This window comes from Montipora capricornis, chromosome 13 (assembly GCF_036669925.1).
Source record: "Montipora capricornis isolate CH-2021 chromosome 13, ASM3666992v2, whole genome shotgun sequence".
Classification (NCBI taxonomy): domain Eukaryota; kingdom Metazoa; phylum Cnidaria; class Anthozoa; order Scleractinia; family Acroporidae; genus Montipora; species Montipora capricornis.
The window spans coordinates 29,542,411-29,559,910 of NC_090895.1; the positions used below are offsets into that span (position 1 = coordinate 29,542,411).

At 39.4% G+C, this 17,500-nt stretch overlaps 3 protein-coding genes and 1 long non-coding RNA gene across 15 annotated transcripts in view; 2 read left to right on the forward strand and 2 right to left on the reverse strand.

The window, feature by feature from the left end:
* LOC138028342 (uncharacterized) overlaps positions 1–1,083 on the forward strand; it is a 5,350-nt gene extending 4,267 nt beyond the window's left edge. The window contains exon 5 of one of the 2 annotated variants that reach the window (XM_068875841.1): positions 815–1,083. In XM_068875841.1, the coding sequence (XP_068731942.1) occupies positions 815–932 (118 nt within the window). In that variant the 3' untranslated portion in view covers positions 933–1,083. Of the gene's footprint in view, positions 31–814 lie in introns of those variants that run through there. The other variant, XM_068875840.1, reaches the window with a different exon arrangement.
* Positions 1,084–1,682: 599 nt separating this feature from the next.
* LOC138028338 (metabotropic glutamate receptor 3-like) lies at positions 1,683–14,068 on the reverse strand. Of its 7 annotated transcripts, XM_068875829.1 has the most exons (6): positions 12,733–12,771; positions 12,495–12,655; positions 11,605–11,740; positions 7,818–9,638; positions 6,437–7,354; positions 1,683–2,350 (listed from the first exon to the last, which is right to left on the reverse strand). In XM_068875829.1, the coding sequence occupies exons 4-6, from the start codon at positions 9,502–9,504 to the stop codon at positions 2,241–2,243; spliced, it is 2,715 nt and encodes a 904-aa protein (XP_068731930.1). In that variant the 5' UTR covers positions 9,505–9,638; positions 11,605–11,740; positions 12,495–12,655; positions 12,733–12,771; the 3' UTR covers positions 1,683–2,240. The 7 variants fall into 7 exon arrangements, with proteins under 7 accessions (XP_068731930.1, XP_068731935.1, XP_068731929.1 ...); XM_068875834.1 differs by lacking the exons at positions 12,495–12,655; positions 12,733–12,771 and adding an exon at positions 10,620–10,726 and having other exon boundaries at positions 11,605–12,014; XM_068875828.1 differs by lacking the exons at positions 12,495–12,655; positions 12,733–12,771 and adding an exon at positions 10,620–11,191 and having other exon boundaries at positions 11,605–12,013.
* The window catches only part of LOC138028347 (uncharacterized), an 83,184-nt gene continuing 70,025 nt past the window's right edge, over positions 4,342–17,500 (forward strand). For all 4 annotated transcript variants that reach the window (XR_011127644.1, XR_011127645.1, XR_011127647.1 and 1 more), the window contains exons 1-3: positions 4,342–4,844; positions 4,941–5,041; positions 5,466–5,624. This is a non-coding gene — a long non-coding RNA (uncharacterized lncRNA). The remainder of the gene's footprint in view (positions 4,845–4,940; positions 5,042–5,465; positions 5,625–17,500) is intronic.
* Positions 14,545–17,500, reverse strand: part of LOC138029144 (thialysine N-epsilon-acetyltransferase-like) — a 10,452-nt gene continuing 7,496 nt past the window's right edge. For both annotated transcript variants that reach the window (XM_068876841.1, XM_068876840.1), the window contains exon 6: positions 14,545–16,346. In XM_068876841.1, coding sequence (XP_068732942.1) covers positions 16,182–16,346 — 165 coding nt within the window. In that variant the 3' untranslated portion in view covers positions 14,545–16,181. The remainder of the gene's footprint in view (positions 16,347–17,500) is intronic.

Below are 17,500 nucleotides of genomic sequence, written 5' to 3' on the forward strand. Positions count from 1 at the left end.
GCCAGTAAATACAATCTGCTTTCAAATTGACCTTATTTACTTGTTTTCTTTTCCGTAATGCAAACCACATGAATACTTATGAGATTTGATTCGTTGTTTTGTTCATTAAAAAGAATGCATGCAATCATAAATATAAGGGAACATGTCCAGCTGTATCAGGAACACAAACGCAATATGAAATGTGGAAGGATGCTGTGGCATGCTAATTCCTGCTGGAAAAAAATGGCACAAAATTATTTCCTTTCCACTTTGGCAATGACCAATATTAATTTATTTTAGGAGCCTTTTTAAAGTTAAAAGTCTATGCTCTAATATTATTCCAGACGAAAAAAAATTGGAATTTATTTTTTTCATGTAAAAAAATTACAAGAAAATAGGATAGTTTAGAATGCCCCAATCAAAAGCAAGAGCAGAAAGCTTCCAAGCTTCCAAAATCATGCGTTAGAGAGCAAAGCGAGCATGGCATAAACTGACACGACTCGCAGCTGTTTTTCTACCATATAAAACTTTTGAACAACCATGGACACGAATTGGGAAAAATAGGAGAAAGTGGGAACTTGACACCCCGCAAATACTTATTTTAGGAGGTTAAAATTCCACTTCTTAAAAGTTGTTGAGTACAATACTTTTGTCACAAAAAAAAAACACGTAATATCTTGATCTTAATGAAAATGGTCGGTGTTTTTAAGATGAAAACTGACTCCACTTGTAAGCTTGTGACTATCCTGTTCAAAATGGAAGGGTACATTCGGAGTTTACCGTCTCCAAGTGCACTGAGAATTAAAATAAGACTTTTTTTCCTGGTTTTTCTCAGTTTCTCCAATGTTCCGTATGGTTGGACATCCGAAAGCTACTGTTGCAAAAGCGGAACATTTTTGCGAGAAACAGCTTGTGGTTGCCTTGTGGGAGGAGAAGACTTTGCAAACATCTAGAAGTCCAGACTACAACGAAAGAACCGGTTAATGGACTACTCAGACGGAATGCTATCCTATTACCTTAAGTGATTTACTCTACATTTATGGCCTACATATTATAAAAGGTCTTCCAGAAAACACGAACCATCAAATCGCAGCAATAAATATAAACACGGATCAGCTTACATGAAAAAAAAAATCGTTTATTTTTACTTTCTTTACAAATACTCCCGATTCGTACGTTGGGAAGCTTTAGAAACTCCGATTCTTTGGAACAAACATTTCGGTAATCATGAATGTTATGCGATTTACCCATTCTGTTTTCAGTTCTGCAAACGTTGACGAAGTAATCTTCAACTGGATTGGTAGGAAAGTAGAAAGTAGACGAAGTGTATGTAGAAGATGAAAGGCGAAAGACTGACTTTATATATGCGCACCCTGTTAGATCGGGGAACGAGACGTGTTCTCCGTTCTGAGCACGCGCACTTCGAAAAATGTTGGCCTCTATCGGACGTCGGTGACCGTCGTCGGCCGACCGTCCGCCTCGAAACCTTGTGCGCATGCCCAGTACAGAAACTCGTACTCGTAGAGTACTCGTAGTCGGCCCTAATCTAATGTCCCTGTGATGTAGTTGTTTAGCAGTGGACGGAAAAAAAATTGATACTGCGCTTGCACGAAGCTTTCCTCACTAACTGAACTTAATTTTTTTATGACGTCAACGTTGCTTTTCTCGTTGCTTTTGAGCTCTCTGATAATGAATAGAATACAGGAATACAAGTTTATTTAAGTACGCTGGCCACACTGACACAACAGACGCTGATTTCCAGGTGGGGCATAGGTGAACATATTACAATACGTTACAAGACGTAACAAATATGCAGTATAAGGCATCAGCGTGACCCAAAGAAGGCAAGGAGAAAAGTTTACCTTTAAATACCGAAATTGACCGAGCAGTTTTATCCTCTTAGGGAAGATTGTTTCAGGGCATTGCACCCCTATACTTAAAAAGTATGCTTAAGAAAATTAGTCTTTTGGCTTTGGAAGTTCCAGGTCAGTTTCAAGATTCCAAAGATTATAGTTTATCAGTGCTACCTTCATTAAGCTTTGTAAAGGAGTCTCTCAAATGGGGGCGGATTGATCATTGAGAATTTTGTACATTAGGATGGCCAAAGGGTACGTTCGATCGATCGTATTCCGAAATAGGCCGCCTCGTCTCTACCAAGCCCCCACGCGTTTCTTCGCACTTGTTTTCTTATATTTGCGCTTTCCCTACAATCTTGAAGCCTGGAACAGGCTACCCCTGGGATAATAGCGGTGCTTCAGTCCTCACGGAGCCGACTTCGTTCCATTTTCCAGAGCAGGATTATCTGTTCCCTGTTCAACGCTCTTGTTATTCGGCACTTCAGTAATTTGACTTTCCGATTGTGATCCACGGTCTAAATGGGAAAAGAAAAAAGTGATTAAGTTGATTTCAATCTGATCAAGACAGTTAAACAAATCGTTCTAGCAAAGATTAATATTTTATTGGTAATGTTGTCGAGAAAATTAGCCGGTGTTTACATCCTTCATTTCGATATGAGCTCGTCCCGATTCTCTCTTAAAAATTCCTTATAAGTCTCGTACCAGTTCAGTCATACCAACGTAAGTTTAATCGTCCTGATGTGCCGCATCGAAATTAGGGAGATTTCTAATAATAATTTTGATGAAAGAAAGAAGTAATCCTTGCACTTATCCGAACAATTTAAGCAATCGTCTCTTTTTAGAGCGAGTTTCAATTGAGTGTCGTAAAACCAAAACCAAAGTAATTACTTTGGCCAATCAGAGAGGACTGAGACAATCCGGCAAACCAATCAAAACTCGAAGTAATTACACGTAGCCGACACAAAGCGCGGGAAAATGTGCACGCGTGAGCCACGATTGGTTTTGGTTTAACTTCTGATTGGTTGAAAAAATGGCGCGAGAACTTTGAACCAATCACTGAGTGAAGTAATCATAAACCAAAGTAATTATCTAATTACTTTCGAAACCTAATTGAAAAGCGCTCTAGCACCATCTTAAATATGTGATTTAGTCACCGTTAAGAAACCATCCAATTATAATTTAAGATCTAATAATAGTTTGGTACTAGATCCCCCCCCCCCCTTTCCTAAAGTTAAACCACTAGCCACACCAGGTGATAGGTCTTTCAGCTTTGCTGAACCGAAACTTTGGAATAAACTTCCCTGCAGTTATATTAGGACCTCTGCAAGAATCACTATTTTTAAATCGCAGCTAAAGACTTATATGTTTTTAAGTAGTCTTTGATTTAAATTAAATACTTATAACACATATTTTTAAATTTACTTATAACACATATTTTTAAATTTAGGAACTCTGAACTTATTTATTATCTTTTTTGTTATACGTATTTAATAACAGTATATTTTTAAATTAGAATTTAGCATATTTTATTTATATTATTAACTCATGGGTGATGGGCTCCTGCTCATATTTATTTCCAATTAGTAGTATATAATTATCTTACATTATTAGTATTAGCATATTTTTATCTTATATTGTCAGTATTTAGGGATATTTGTTGTAATGCGCATTTGAAAACTTCAAGTTGATAATTGCGAAATATAAATGAATAAAGTTAAAGTTAAAGTTATAGACACCTGTAAAAATTCAGGGGCCGGTTGCTCGAAGCCTGGTTAGCGCTAACCGTTGGTTAAGAGATTCAAAAGCTATAGGTTTCCATGGTATTTATCACCTTTTAAGGATTAAACCACTGCAAAAACCGTGTACGATCAAAACTTGCTCTACGTTGGATCAAAATAGATCGTGACCACACCATAAAAAACTTTAAAATAGAAAATATCCTGCAAAGGTTGGTCAAGACAACGTGAACATAGGCGTTGTTGCTTGCAATATTTCGGCTGGCCAACACCAGCCTTCTTCAGGTTTATTGAATGGATAAATGCTAGTAACAAGATCTTTATATTTACCGGAAATGACATAAAAATGCTACGTGATGTGTTATAAAAACGGAAATGCATAAAAAAAAGAGGAGAGAGAATAATACATGATAACAAGATGAAAAAAAACAAAAGAAAATTAAAAGGTAGCTAAACTAAATTACATTTCATCTCTTCTGTTAAGGCCTGCAGGCTCCAGTGTTTTTCCTCTGTGTCGTGTCACTAGTCACGACTAGTGACTAGTCACTAGTCGTGACTCCATCAGAAAGGCTCGTGAGGCATTCCTCATACACAGAGGAAAAACACTGGAGCCTGCAGGCCTTAACATTTCCGGTAAATATAAAGATCTTGTTACTAGCATTTATCCATTCAATAAACCTGAAGAAGGCTGGTGTTGGCCAGCCGAAATATTGCAAGCAACAACGCCTATGTTCACGTTGTCTTGACCAACCTTTGCAGGATATTTTCTATGGTATTTATCGCTAGTGGAAGGTTTTAACGGGATTCGAACCCATGCCCTCTGCGAGGCAAATGTCGCGCGGAGAATGGGGTGTGGCGCTGTGTATTTCACTGGAATGAGGAAACTAACTCTTACCAGTATCATCACTCCTTTGGTAGATGCATTAAATTCAATACACTTAGCAAGTATATTTCACCGCGCGAAACAAAAATGTCAAGTGATCTCATACAGACCATAGAAAGTCGGCTTGATTGACAGATCAGATTTATGCGTGAAAAACGAGCGCACGTGCTTGCAATTAGTAACTTGTGCAAGATTTAAAACAAATATTCAAACGTGAACGTGAAAAACTCTTTAACGCCGAATTGGTGTCTAAGCCGTCCCTCATGAGTTCACACAAAACACGTATAGTATCCTTTCGTTAATCAAATCTTCTTAGTCACCAAATGAAGGCAGAAAGTGGAGAGGGTAAATAAACAAAAAGGTTTGTGACGGCGGCCCCTCTGGATTGAGGTGAGCGCTGTTTTATTTTCGTACTGAACTTCTGGCTGGCTTCTGGTTTTTTCATTTCGTCGATGTCTTAACGTGATTCGCTTTTTTTTGTGACAGGTTACAAAACCGAATAATCAGTTGAAAGCGTACAGTTCAGATCAGTTGATCGCCCAAAATGGAAACAATTATGAAAGGCCATTTTTCTTCTTTTTTTTATAGTAAGTTACGTTATTAAATTGAGAAGGATTGCTTGTTGCAGCAAAGACACTCGAATACACCATGTCTCACTGATGTTATATGATTCATTTATAAGATAAGCTAAAGGGCGACCGGGACACAGAGGTCGTGTTCCATTTGGAATTGGGATCAGCTGTTACTTAAGGCAGGCATGTTGGTTGGCAATAAGCCATTTCGAAGTTTCTTGAAACGAATGTGCGCGTCAGGATAAAAATAAGCATATAATTGTCTTTTTGTTATAGTAAATAGCTGCAAGAATTTTCATTAGAAATCTTTGTTTTTTAAAAAAATAATATATGCTTGCTTTTATCTCTACCTTTCCCCCTTTTTTGAAACTCTGAACTCGCTTATACAATACAATCTCTTTTCGCAGAATTTGCATAATTATTAAAATTTTTTTCCCAGCAGAGAGGCACTGAGGTTATTGTTCTTGCCAACCATCACGGCCACTATGACGTCACATGCAAACCAGCAATGTTGGGGTTTATTTCTAAAGAAACTTTGGTGCTGCATCGATGGGGAGTGTAACAGGAAAACTTGGTTTTACCAAACGAGTTGATCAAGGTAAATAAACCGCCTTCGTCAGAGCGAACTCGCTTTGACGAAGGCCTAACGCTCGGAAATGTCACTTCGCAAATCTAATTTAACTTAATCGATTTATTTGATAAACCCAAATTTTTGTTGTCTGTGTTGAAAATACAGACAACAAACTGAATTCGTTTTCGGTTGATCGAAATTCTTTACCATCTCTAAATAAACTTGGTTGAAATGGTTAAGGACGATAGGTAGCGTCTACTGCTGTTTTCGTGGGCTTTTGAACTGGTTGAGGGCCCGGGGGGGGTACTCCCTTATAAGGGCTTAATGGGGACGTGCGGCCAGCCAGGGTATGTTTTTCGGGATTTTTGTCTTGAACAGGGTATCGAATTTATCATTTTTTGTCTTAATCAGGGTATCGATTTATCAATTTTTGTCTTAAACTGGGTTAAATGTCTTAAACAGGGTATCAAAAATCGGAATTCTGTCTTAAAATGGGTAGGAAAATCAGCGATATTTGTCTTAAACAGGATCGGGGTATGAGGGGCCGCGCCGCACCTCCCCAACCAGGGATACATCAAGTACCCCCCCCCCCGGGGTTGAGGGTCGCTCCAGACTGTAAAGAACGCCCGCCTAGAGGTAGGGATATCCGGCGGGAATTACCACGTTTCAACCGAAAAACGGTTAAAAAGTCTTATTTTGGTAAACCCAAACTGGCCACGGTTGGATCGGCTGTGCTCACTGAATAGCAAACGACACAAGATACCTATATACTGTTATAAATCACTATAGGGGTTCAGTAATCTGAAGACTATACAAACTCACAAATTAGTCCTCCTTACCTGTGACTTGAATCTGTTCAATGTCTTGCGAGCGCCTACTGTTGAGAGACTTACTTGCAAGGTTTCTGGTCGGTCTAAACACCAGAATATAGACTTTAGGTCCAAAAATACACAACAGGAGAGTTGTAGCATTTAAAGTTGTGATAATGCTGATAGTTATGGTCGCGTATTCTTTGTTGACGCCAAATTGTACAGGAATGAAAGAAACCCAGATAATACAAGTTGTATACATTGCAAAAGCGATGTATCGTGCTTCGTTAAAATTTTCTGGTGTTTTACGCGTTCTGAAGGCGTAATATGTACAAAGCAAGATTATTAAAGCATTGTACGTTAACGCGCAGACAATGTCATAAGTCTGAATGTTACACATAAGTAAGACGTCCTTTTTCGTAGGAAGAACGAAAACTGTTTCAGGTGGCCACTTTGCAAGGCCAATTCCAGCGAAGGCAATGTCAATGATGATGAAAACCGCAAGTATAGCGATTTGTGAAGCTGGTTTAATGAGAATCGGTGGCTTCGTTGACCGTGGGCTTCTTTGAAAGATTCTCGCAATCCGATTTGTTCTTATCAAAACTGCTGCATAACACAAGCAGAAAGAGAATCCCATTCCAACACGCTGGATAACGCAAACAATAACCGAAGGCTTAGCCATTAGAAAAAAGGAAGAAACGTAACAAGACAACAAGCCAAATATGAGTGCGTATGTCAGCTCCCTTCCGGAGGCTTTTACCAATGGGGTGTCGCTATGAACGATGAATAAGATCCCGACTACCAATGTGCACATTATGCCGAGGCCAGCAAAAACCATGACCATGATAAGCCAGCTTTGAGCGATGTGACGTTGAGGCAATGGTTCACAGCCAGTCCTATCTGCGTTGGCCCGCTCACCTTGCTGGCAAGGATGACAAGATATTCCGTCTACAAATTTAAAACAAGTAAAGCACATAAGACAAACGAGATCATAAGCCAACTCCTCGAATCATCTTACATCGCTTCGGGATCAACATCAATCGAAGATGGGGGTAGCGCGGGGCTATTAGATCTCCTCAGAAAAATAAGAAAATACAAATAGAGAACATTACAACAGATACAAACTATACATTCGAAACCCAAACAGCGGCTCCTATGCCCTGAACAGGATAAAACTTTAACCTATTCCGATGCAATAGTATGATAAAGTAAACATCTACACTGCACAGACAAGACAGAGCTCGAGGGAGATACCCTCGTATGCGCGATGAGGTTACGAGTGCAAACATCTCTGATCGAGGTTGGAGATGTCTTGACGACTCTCGCTCATGAATGTCGTGTTGGTTTGAAGTGCATGCTCAAATAAATAAATAAAATAAATAAATAAACAAATAAAACTTCACAGCCTTACCTTTTAAATAGTTGTTATCAGGACATTCTTTGCAAATCCAACAACATGATCCGGCAAAATCAAACAATTTGTAGTATCCTCTAAGACAGGGTTCACCACAACTCGATAATGGAGTTGATCCATTTTTACCGCCATTGTAAAGCTTGGTAGCATTGTGGAGCTTGTCATTCCAAGACGCAACCTTCTCGTATCTACCGCCCTCTAATCGATATATGTCGTACTTCCCTGGACCATTTCCGTTGCTATCGAACATAACATGTCCAGCCATGCCGGTAAAGCTGACGTTGAAAAGTGTATCTCTTAGATTCTTGCCACTGAAGTTTTCTATCATATTGCTACACAGTCCCTGTTGGGAGGGACAGAGACTTTTGTACATCTTGTCCAAGCCATGCGCAAGCGCATAAACTGCATCAATGACAAACGGTACCTTATCGTCAATGTGCATGTCCAAGTTTCTCAGAGATAAACTCTCTTCGCAAGTACGTTGGGGTTTTTTCAAGCTACATTGAAATTGCATTTCCCAAAAACTTTCAAACCAGGGATTTACCAGGCTGTGGTTTCCAGGTTTTAAAGACGTGAAGTAGTCTGTAAATAAGGGAATACTTGCCTCAGTAAGACTTACGGTGATCGCACCCTCTGCAAACTCCTCAAGTCCCTCAATTGTTTTTCTTCGCGTTCCCCAATAATCACTTGCTACCCATGTATATTTGCCAGCGCTCTTCCTGCGCTGAGTTTCTTCGAGAATTCTTCTCGAGTCGATATCCGTGCAGAACAGTACCACTCCACGGACATTCGGATGCTTCAAAAATTCATTAAACATGGCATTGATCTGAGATTTGCCACTCAAGCCGTCCTCAATTTTGAATGACCCTGCAATGCAAATGTTTACCGCTCTCGCCCCTATGATGAACTCTCGAATGCCCCGTTCCCCGTAAATACCCTCTGAACTTACAGTAAACACAGAATTCCAGTTCAGTCCACGCACAATGTCAACCATGGCGCGTGCCTGGTAGTTATCTGGTGGAACAGTTCGCACGAAGTAATCGTACATAACTTTGTTACTGAGATCAGGTGTAGTTGACGCGTAGCTTATTTGCGGTAAGTTAAACAGCCGTAAAAGGTTTGCTACTTGCACAGAAACAGAACTGGCTGCCGCACCCACAACCCCTGCCAAAATACGATCTTTGTCTGATGAAGCCGAAAACGGATTTGGGCAGTTGATAGAGTTAGTCTTTGCCATAACGAACTCTAAAGACTCCTCCAAAGCTCGCGTATACCAGCCACAAGTGTCGTAAGCTATCATTCCTAATGTAACGTTCCGTAACAGATTGGGGTCTTTGTTAATTTGGTCCACTGCAAAGATCATTGCTTCCAGTCTATGAATGCCTCGCTCAACATTCAAACTTCCACAACCTGGGCCATGATTCGTTGTATTCTTGCTACGGACAGGGAAAAGTCCGCCCAACACGATGTTAGCTTCGGTATCACTTGGAAACTTAGCATTGGTGAAACCCTTATTCCTGTCTTCTTTACGAGTTGAATGGCTTGGATAGCTGGGTGCAGTGGCGAGTATTTGGCCGAAGTATATGCTTGATAATGACAACGCGAAAAGAGCGAAGTTGGCGCAAAGTTTTACAATGTTTGTGTGGTTATGGCACGAAGGACGCATTTCATTGTTCGGCAGCATAACAGTGATTAGCCTTGTAAAGATTTCTTGTAAGAAAAACTGTAACTTGTTTTGAATTTTATCGAAGCAGTAGCCGTTGTTTTCGTCGCAGAATATGAAAACGCCGATGTATTTAGAGTCGGAGATTAAAGCACCTGTAAAGTAAACAGTCCATTAGGCTAAAATGTGGGCGCCGCATTTCCTTTGATAATAGAAGATGTTATGAATTTCATAAAAATGATAAATTTACAATATAATGAACTCCGTAAGGGTAACTTAACAAAACTACGTAGATAGACTCTTCAACAGAGAGGTTAAAAGGTGGTTTTGTGCACACCTGGCAATTTCGTCTACAAACAAACGACAAACTTTTCATACATAACTGTTGCAAACCAGTTCCCTGTCTGAGACCATTATGAGTCGTAGCTGTACGCTTGAAAAATTCATGAATATTGAATGAAACTCGATAAGCAGAAGTAAATGAGATCTTTGCCAAAATGGCTATTACGCGCAATTCATAAAAGAAAGTGATGTCATGTAAATTCGCCGATCGATTTAAAGCATTTTTCGACCTAGCAAAGTGATATTTGAATTTCTTGGATTCATTTTACTATTGCCCCAGTGAAAAGGAGTGTAATCAGATTCACAGCATCATCACCTGGCATCAAGGAATGATCTAATCGTTATATCATCAAACGCAATAAATGAAATAATGCAGGCGACTCCGAACAAGAAGATAGCCTTATTAGCCATGAAGCCTCTATAATAACAATTTCTCTTTAACGTGTGAGATATGAATTTAAGAGAACAAATGAAAAACACAAAGTCACGTTTCATCAGCTGTGGTAGGACTCTGTTAGAATTCAACTTCTCGATTCGATAACTTTTCAAAAACATCAAATTATCGTGGCTCCATGTGAGGTCTCATTTCTAACTTTTACGTATTGCGTTATTTGCTATAAAGATGATCGCAAACGTTATCTCGTAATAAAGATGATCGCAAACGCTATCTAGTAATCTGCGTTCGAACAACAAGGTAAGATCATTAGTTAAGATTACTTAGTCAGGCTACTCAACACCATTGCGAAAAGCACAAATTATTAAAATTGCAATCGGAGAAAATCAAATTCACCTGCCTGCTATATAAATGCTGTGCTATTTGTGGCTACAGTCGTCTTGTTTACTGTTTTTCACTTGACATGGTCGAAAGATCAGCGACAATCAACGTAGAACACGAAGCGATCTGTCAGACGCAAGTTAAACAATTGAATTTTATTTCCGCATCGAGGAGGGACCCGTCTCATTCTGACACTTGATTAACTGCCAAAGATAATGTTCCAATAGTATATTTCCTCTTTCCCAATGCTTGTATCTTTTGTAAACAGGCCTTAAACGTGAGCCCGCGGACAGTCAATTGCAACAGGCACACTGGCAATCAATACAATTTTTGACAATAGAACCAGTTTATCACAAAAAAAACTAACAACATTTCAAGAGATGATTTGATCTAAACAAAAATTACTTAACACGGATGTCGTGACGGCGGTTTTCACTGGAAATCTTGTTCTAGATTCTTCATTACTGCAAAAAGCAGAACCTAAATTTTGTGGAAGTGTTTTTTCATTCTTGAGCTCAGCCGGTGTGGTTTATGTTGATACGGCTGAGTGGTTGAACAACGACGTGGAATGTCTCTCTCTAATCTAGAATCCTAAAAAAAAATTGCATAATTGCGTTTTATGACGTCTACAAAGTGATCTGCAAAGACACTTAAAGAAATGAGGCTAAAGCGTACAAGTTCAGTGTGGTTAAGTGACAAAAGAAACTGGTATCAGTACGTGGGTTTTGTTTACAATTTCACAGTGATCCGGCTTCCCCTTCGCGCCCACGTCCAACGCCTATTCACCGCTCGGGACACTTTTTTTTAAAGCACTGGCTAAAGCACGGGTAGAATTTGACAGTTTTGATACTCAACGACGACAGTTTGGAATTTAAAAGACGTTGTAAAACTGAGTTTTGCTCCGTTTTGGTTACCGCAGGGTCATTGAGCCTTGACGTCTAATTGTTAAGTAGATCAATAGGCAATATCCTAACATAATTGAATCAATGAGTAAGCTAACTCACCATTACTCTCAGTTCTTGGACTTTCGGTTCTGTGGAGATTACGTCTTTTTATTCAGAAGGAGCGTGAAATATATCAATGCCTCGCTTGAAAGTGAATTTCATTTAGGGGCAGCTGCTGCGATTAAACGTCGTGCGTCTGTGAGTAGAAAGACCCTTCAGGCCTCAAAATAAAGTATTCCACACGTCGTTTCGTGACGTAAACGAAATACCAAAGAATAATTAACTAATACCAAGTGAACAACAAAGGAGCGAGATTTATCTTCGCGTTCACGTGAAACGACAAACGTGAAAACGACAAGCGTCAAAGAGCGGGCAGTTGTATGTCGCGTCAGTAAATTAAAAGCATGAACACTTTTTCAAACTTTTCGTCTCCTTGCAGTACAATTTCTTGATATTTGTAGCTAGCACGCTACATGTCCTTTGTGGGCCACCTTAGTACTGAAATACGACAAGTTCTCACTTTTTCATCCATTTCGCTTTCAGCGTCAGCATCGCAAGTTAAACTTAGCTCATTTTGGACTTTAAACAAAGACTTCATCTCAATATCTACGTATCTGCACTTATTTACAGGTCAATGATGCAGTCGTTGAAATTTCTGAAAAGTATTGCGGTCCAATCAATCGGCAGGTTGCGAAAGCGTAAATGCTGTGGTTTGTCCTCTGATAGCTAGACTAGCTATTTCATTTGGACTGAAACTAACCGCTGGGGAATTTACTATTAGTAACCTATCTACTGATCAAGGTTGCTAGACAGCCTACGAACTGCAAGTTCGAGAGAGAGAGCTTGCTCGCAGTTTTGTGGCTAAAATTTCTGAAGGTTACAGTGCACCGTTCATACCCTCGTGTCCCGATAAGCATGTAAAAAAAAAAAGAGAATAAAAGTTGTCCTACCAGCAAACCTTGCCAAGAACTGCCATCAGAAATACATGACCTCTACTAGTAAACCCGGACTGAGACCGTTAAGTATACACCATTTTTACATAATATCTGAGAAAAAAGTCCGACTTCCCAACTTGTGAACGGAGCTTCTCTGTTGGCCAAACGCTTCTGGACTGAAAGACCAATGAAAACTGTACTGAAACTGAGCTGTTGGCTTCCTTTGTTGTGAAGCACGCGGAGAGAAACTAACCTCTCTAAGATCTCTTAGTTTCGATCTGTTTCATCTATTTCAGTTTCTGCGAAAATCCCTTCCAGTTACACGTTTCTCCTGGCACCGTGGTGAAACTACAGTGTAGACTAAGAAAACTTCTGAAACCGTTAGATACCTCATTTAAGACACGTGCAGAAATTTAATTTAAAAAGTTATAAACGCTGTAGTTACATATATAGCATCCTCTTGGAGAATGAGCCTATCACTGAATCAATAGGCCACTTTCGATATATTAAATATATGATATGTTAATATCTTTCACATTCATTGCAACTTGTTTCTATTGTTTTTGTCCTCTCTGCCTCTCTATCAAGCTGAATAGTAACATTTCGAAAATGGCGTACCCAGTTTCGGTAGCAAACAGTTTAAGTTTGAAATGCCTGCTTTCTCTAACTTTACCTCTTTTGACCAAGAAATAGTTACCGTAAACCGATTGATTTGCGACGGAAACGTAAGTAGTGTAATTTCAAGGAAGTACTGCCAAAAAATAAGAAAAAAGGGACTCAGTTTTATTTCCCGCTTTGCTACGCTGAACTTGAAGGCTCGATTATCAGCAAACAAATATAAGTAATTCCAATGTTCCAGTATATGGTTTTAATTAACATTAGCCTTTATCAATTCATCTAGAAACTTCTTCTTTTTCCTGTCATCTCAGACTTGTTAAGAGTACTTAATTCAAAACGCACTAAAAGTAATATTGATAATTAAAAGAAACCGTGGTGCGATGACATGTTGAAAAATCATGTTTACATTTCTGAAGCATTCGCCACTTTAATCAATTTTAAGAAGTCTGAAAACACAAAGAATTGGCGGAAGGTAGATTTTTCAATTTTCAAGGAGTAACCGACTCGTACGCCAGAAAGGACCACGATAATTTCATAGCATCTAACCACTGTTTTGTCTTACAGCAAAAAACAAAAAAAATTTGAAATACCTTCGAAGAAGTAAGTATTAAAACGACCGCGTAGAACTAAATTATCATGTTAGAACTAAACTGCACAACTAGACATTTTCACTTTGACCGATCCCAGTAATTTTCAAGAACAGTGTTGAGAAGGCAAGGACAAAGAAGAAGAAGAATAGTATCTACTAGAACAAAATCACCTCTAGAGAGAGTTCTGCAGTTATGGAAATTGTTGATAACCGTTTTCTTACTTTGAATGACCAACCCGCAATGTCTGATGACTCCCTTGTCGTAAAGAAACTGCTTTCTTTAAAATCGAAGGCCTTCAACGCCACGAAGGCCTTCAACGCCACGAAGTGCAGCTCCATAAAGGCGCGGCTCCATAACTCCATCAACGGCACCGTAAGTTAGTAGCGCTATCAAAATGTGTCTGAAAATAAACTGTTAAGGATGTGCTTCCACTTCTGATAACATATGGTCTGATTGGTGGAATTAAAAACAAAGGATTGATGTCATGAGGAAATTTGATGTATATTGGGTATCGCCGTCAGCGTGTTCGGCTTTTCCTTTTCATGTCTTTCTTCCTTTAAATAGATAGCAGTGAAATAAAACATAGACGAGAATAATGCCCGAAAAATGTCGATAAAAGAAACAAAAAAATGACACTTCTCCCCTTCACTCCTTCTCTCTTGGACGATCTTATTCATAACATCGGTTTTAGAAATTCCAGTCGGGAAAGAAACCTCATTTATCAATCTCAGAAAACACCAGAAAATCTCCAGTTGGAATTCCCAAGGTCCAATGGCACTTGCGATAATATAGTGAATTCGGTTTTAGTCTTGACAAATTAATAAACGATAGACAGTATTTTATGCCGCCTTTTCAAATGCCTGTTTATTTGTAAATTAGATTCAGAGAGAATTGAATCGAGTCTCCATTGAGTGAGGATGGCATGTATTTCCAAAGCAATTTGTCACATTAGTTTTTAAAGAGTGTTCTTCAAAAACGGAGTTATGAAGTTTTTGATCAACAATTCAATTTACATCGTTCAATGAACCTAAGTGTAAACAACTGGAGATAGAAAAATGACAACCACTCAACAAAATACGATTTCCTCTTCACACTTACACTTCTTAATTTTGTTAACCTTTTTATTCCCAATATCGAAACGTTCATTGTCCCAACTACATAGATTTCTTTGTTGGGTAGTTAGGGTTTAGGGTCTCCGGTTTTTCTTCACCGATATACACCGAACCTGAGGTGAATAATTGTTCTAGTATAATTACATAGGTGATTATTTGAAAAATATACATTTTCTGTAAAACAATTAATTTCTTCGTCTGTCACCTCGACCAAACGGCTTGCGGCCATTTTGAAAAAAACCGCTTGGGTGATTATCGCGTACAGAAGCTCGTCACCTTGAAGCGTGTAACTTACAACTCTTTTCCTTGAAACAAAGCTTGGGATTTTAGGGCACCAATTTTATGCCCAAATATGGACAAAAATAAGGTCGAAGCGGCACGCGCGGGAAAATGCACGACGTTACATCCAAATAAGGATATTTTTACACTGAAAAAACCCCCGCGCTGAACCAGAGTTAAACTCTTCAAGGTCACGAGCTTCTGCACGTAAATAATCACCACAAGTGCAAGGAATCAGCGCAGAGAATTTTCAATAATCACCTAAGTTATTATACTTACATGAGATATCAAGATATCAAGACGTGGATGATATTTGCTGGGCTTGGGAGAAAACGTATGTCAATGTTCTGGATGACCACGCTTCAATGAAGACGTAAGCATAAGAACGCCTTTGGGAAATCTAAGTTTATTATTAAGTTTATTCCCGAGATAAGAAAAATGAATTGGAAATGGAATGTCATGAAACGTAAATATTATAAAACAAAATCGATAGAGACTGGGTGGCATACATGACTCCAAGGAATTGCGTTGTCGGCATGCGTTGTAAGTCATCCATTAAGAATCACTTTGGTAAGCTGTGCGAATCCAAGGGAATTTTGCGACCCATGATGCACACGGAGAAGAAAGGCTCGCCAGACGATTTTAAAACTCTTAAGGAAAAACAAACGATCATCAAAGATCAAAGTGAGGTAGCAGAAATACTGAACGAGTCAGTATTTCACAAATACTATGCACTTAATGTATGGTCCCGGGGGAGTTAGTTTTGTTTTTCCGCGAGCCCTGATGTTCGTATCGGGAAAAATCAGGCATCAATGGAAAACAAAACTAACTAGAACTTGATAAGCACAAGGTCGTTGGAACAGTAGCCATGAATCTTAGTAAGGACTTTGACTTCCTTTCGTCTGTTCGCTTCCGGCACAGGATCTCATGCCAAAAATTCAACGTTTTGTACACACCACATCTTCTTTAAGAGGCGCTTTTTAATTCTTTAGAGTGTCAACTATAAGATGTCCAAACTGCTTCAATAGTTTTCATGTCCACGAAATGAAAAGAGCTTTGAAGCACACACCATCATAACATGATTGCATTTTCAAGCAGTCTCACTATGGTTTGCTGCCGCCAAGCTCCAATAATTTTTCTCCACACAAGCGATATAGCCGCCATTCATCCTGGAGCTTAGCACCAAGTCTGTCATAAAAATCCACGGCAACTTTATTCCAATGTAAGACAGACCAATCAACTCTAACACACTCCTTCTCCAGAGCAATCTGAAATTATAAAACAAAATTGACCACAGCTGACAACACAGAGAGCTTGCGCAAGTTTTTGCATAAATTTAGCAAAGCACATGGCTTGCTTTCCTCGTATGCCTGTCCACGTTTTGTGCACTGGCTCATTGTTGTTCCTTAGTCAAAATTTGAAGTTTCCATGTTATCTTGATCCTAAATCTGATTTATTTGCATACCTGGAGAAAAAGAGTTAAGAAGGCCACCATGTATGACCCCACAATACATTGAATACTAAACGACAACGGTTGGATTTGAGATTAAACATCGTTTTAGGCCTAATTAGGCTTAAAAAGTTATTGCTCCTAACCTCAGTCTTAATCTGAATCCTAATCTTAATCTCAATGAATTAGGAGCAATAACGTTTTAGGCCTAATTAGGCCTACAACGATATTTAATCTCAAATCCAACCTTCGTCAGTTAGTATTCAATGTATGGTGGGGTCATACATGGTGCTTTAGTGTTTCGTTTCGCTGTTTTGTGGTTTAGTAATGCCCCCGAGACTGCCAGGGTTTCTAATTAAAGCCGGAGGCTTGTGAAACTCGACGGCTATTTCACTTGAATTAGCTGTCTTGTTTGATACAAAGTTAGTCTAACTTTTGCGAATAACACCAGAAATGTGCCTCACAAAATACGAATTCCTGAAAATGCAGAAGGGGACAGAGGAAATGAATCACCGCGCACCGGTGGCTCAGTTGGCTGTCACGCGGGAGGTCGTGAGTTCAACTCCGGCCGGACCAACACTCAGGGCCTTTAAATAACTGAGGAGAAAGTGCTGCCTTTGTAATTACATCTGCAAATGGCTAGACTCTCTAGTCTTCTCGAATAAGGACAATAAGCCGGAGGTCCCGTCTCACAACCCTTCAATGTTCATAATCCTTTGGGACGTAAAAGAACCCGCACACTTGTCGTAAAGAGTAGGGCATACAGTTCTCGGTGTTGTGGTCTGTCTTCTGTGATGTATCATGGTTGGGAGGGTAAATGCTCGGAGATATTAGCTACACCAAGCTACTCTAAAAATCCGAGGGTAAATAAAGATATATGATATGATATGATAATTGCCTCGGACCCTTCGAGAAGCCCGCTAGTACAGTGCTTGTTGTCCCTTCACCGCCTTCTCTTGAAATTTCGCCATC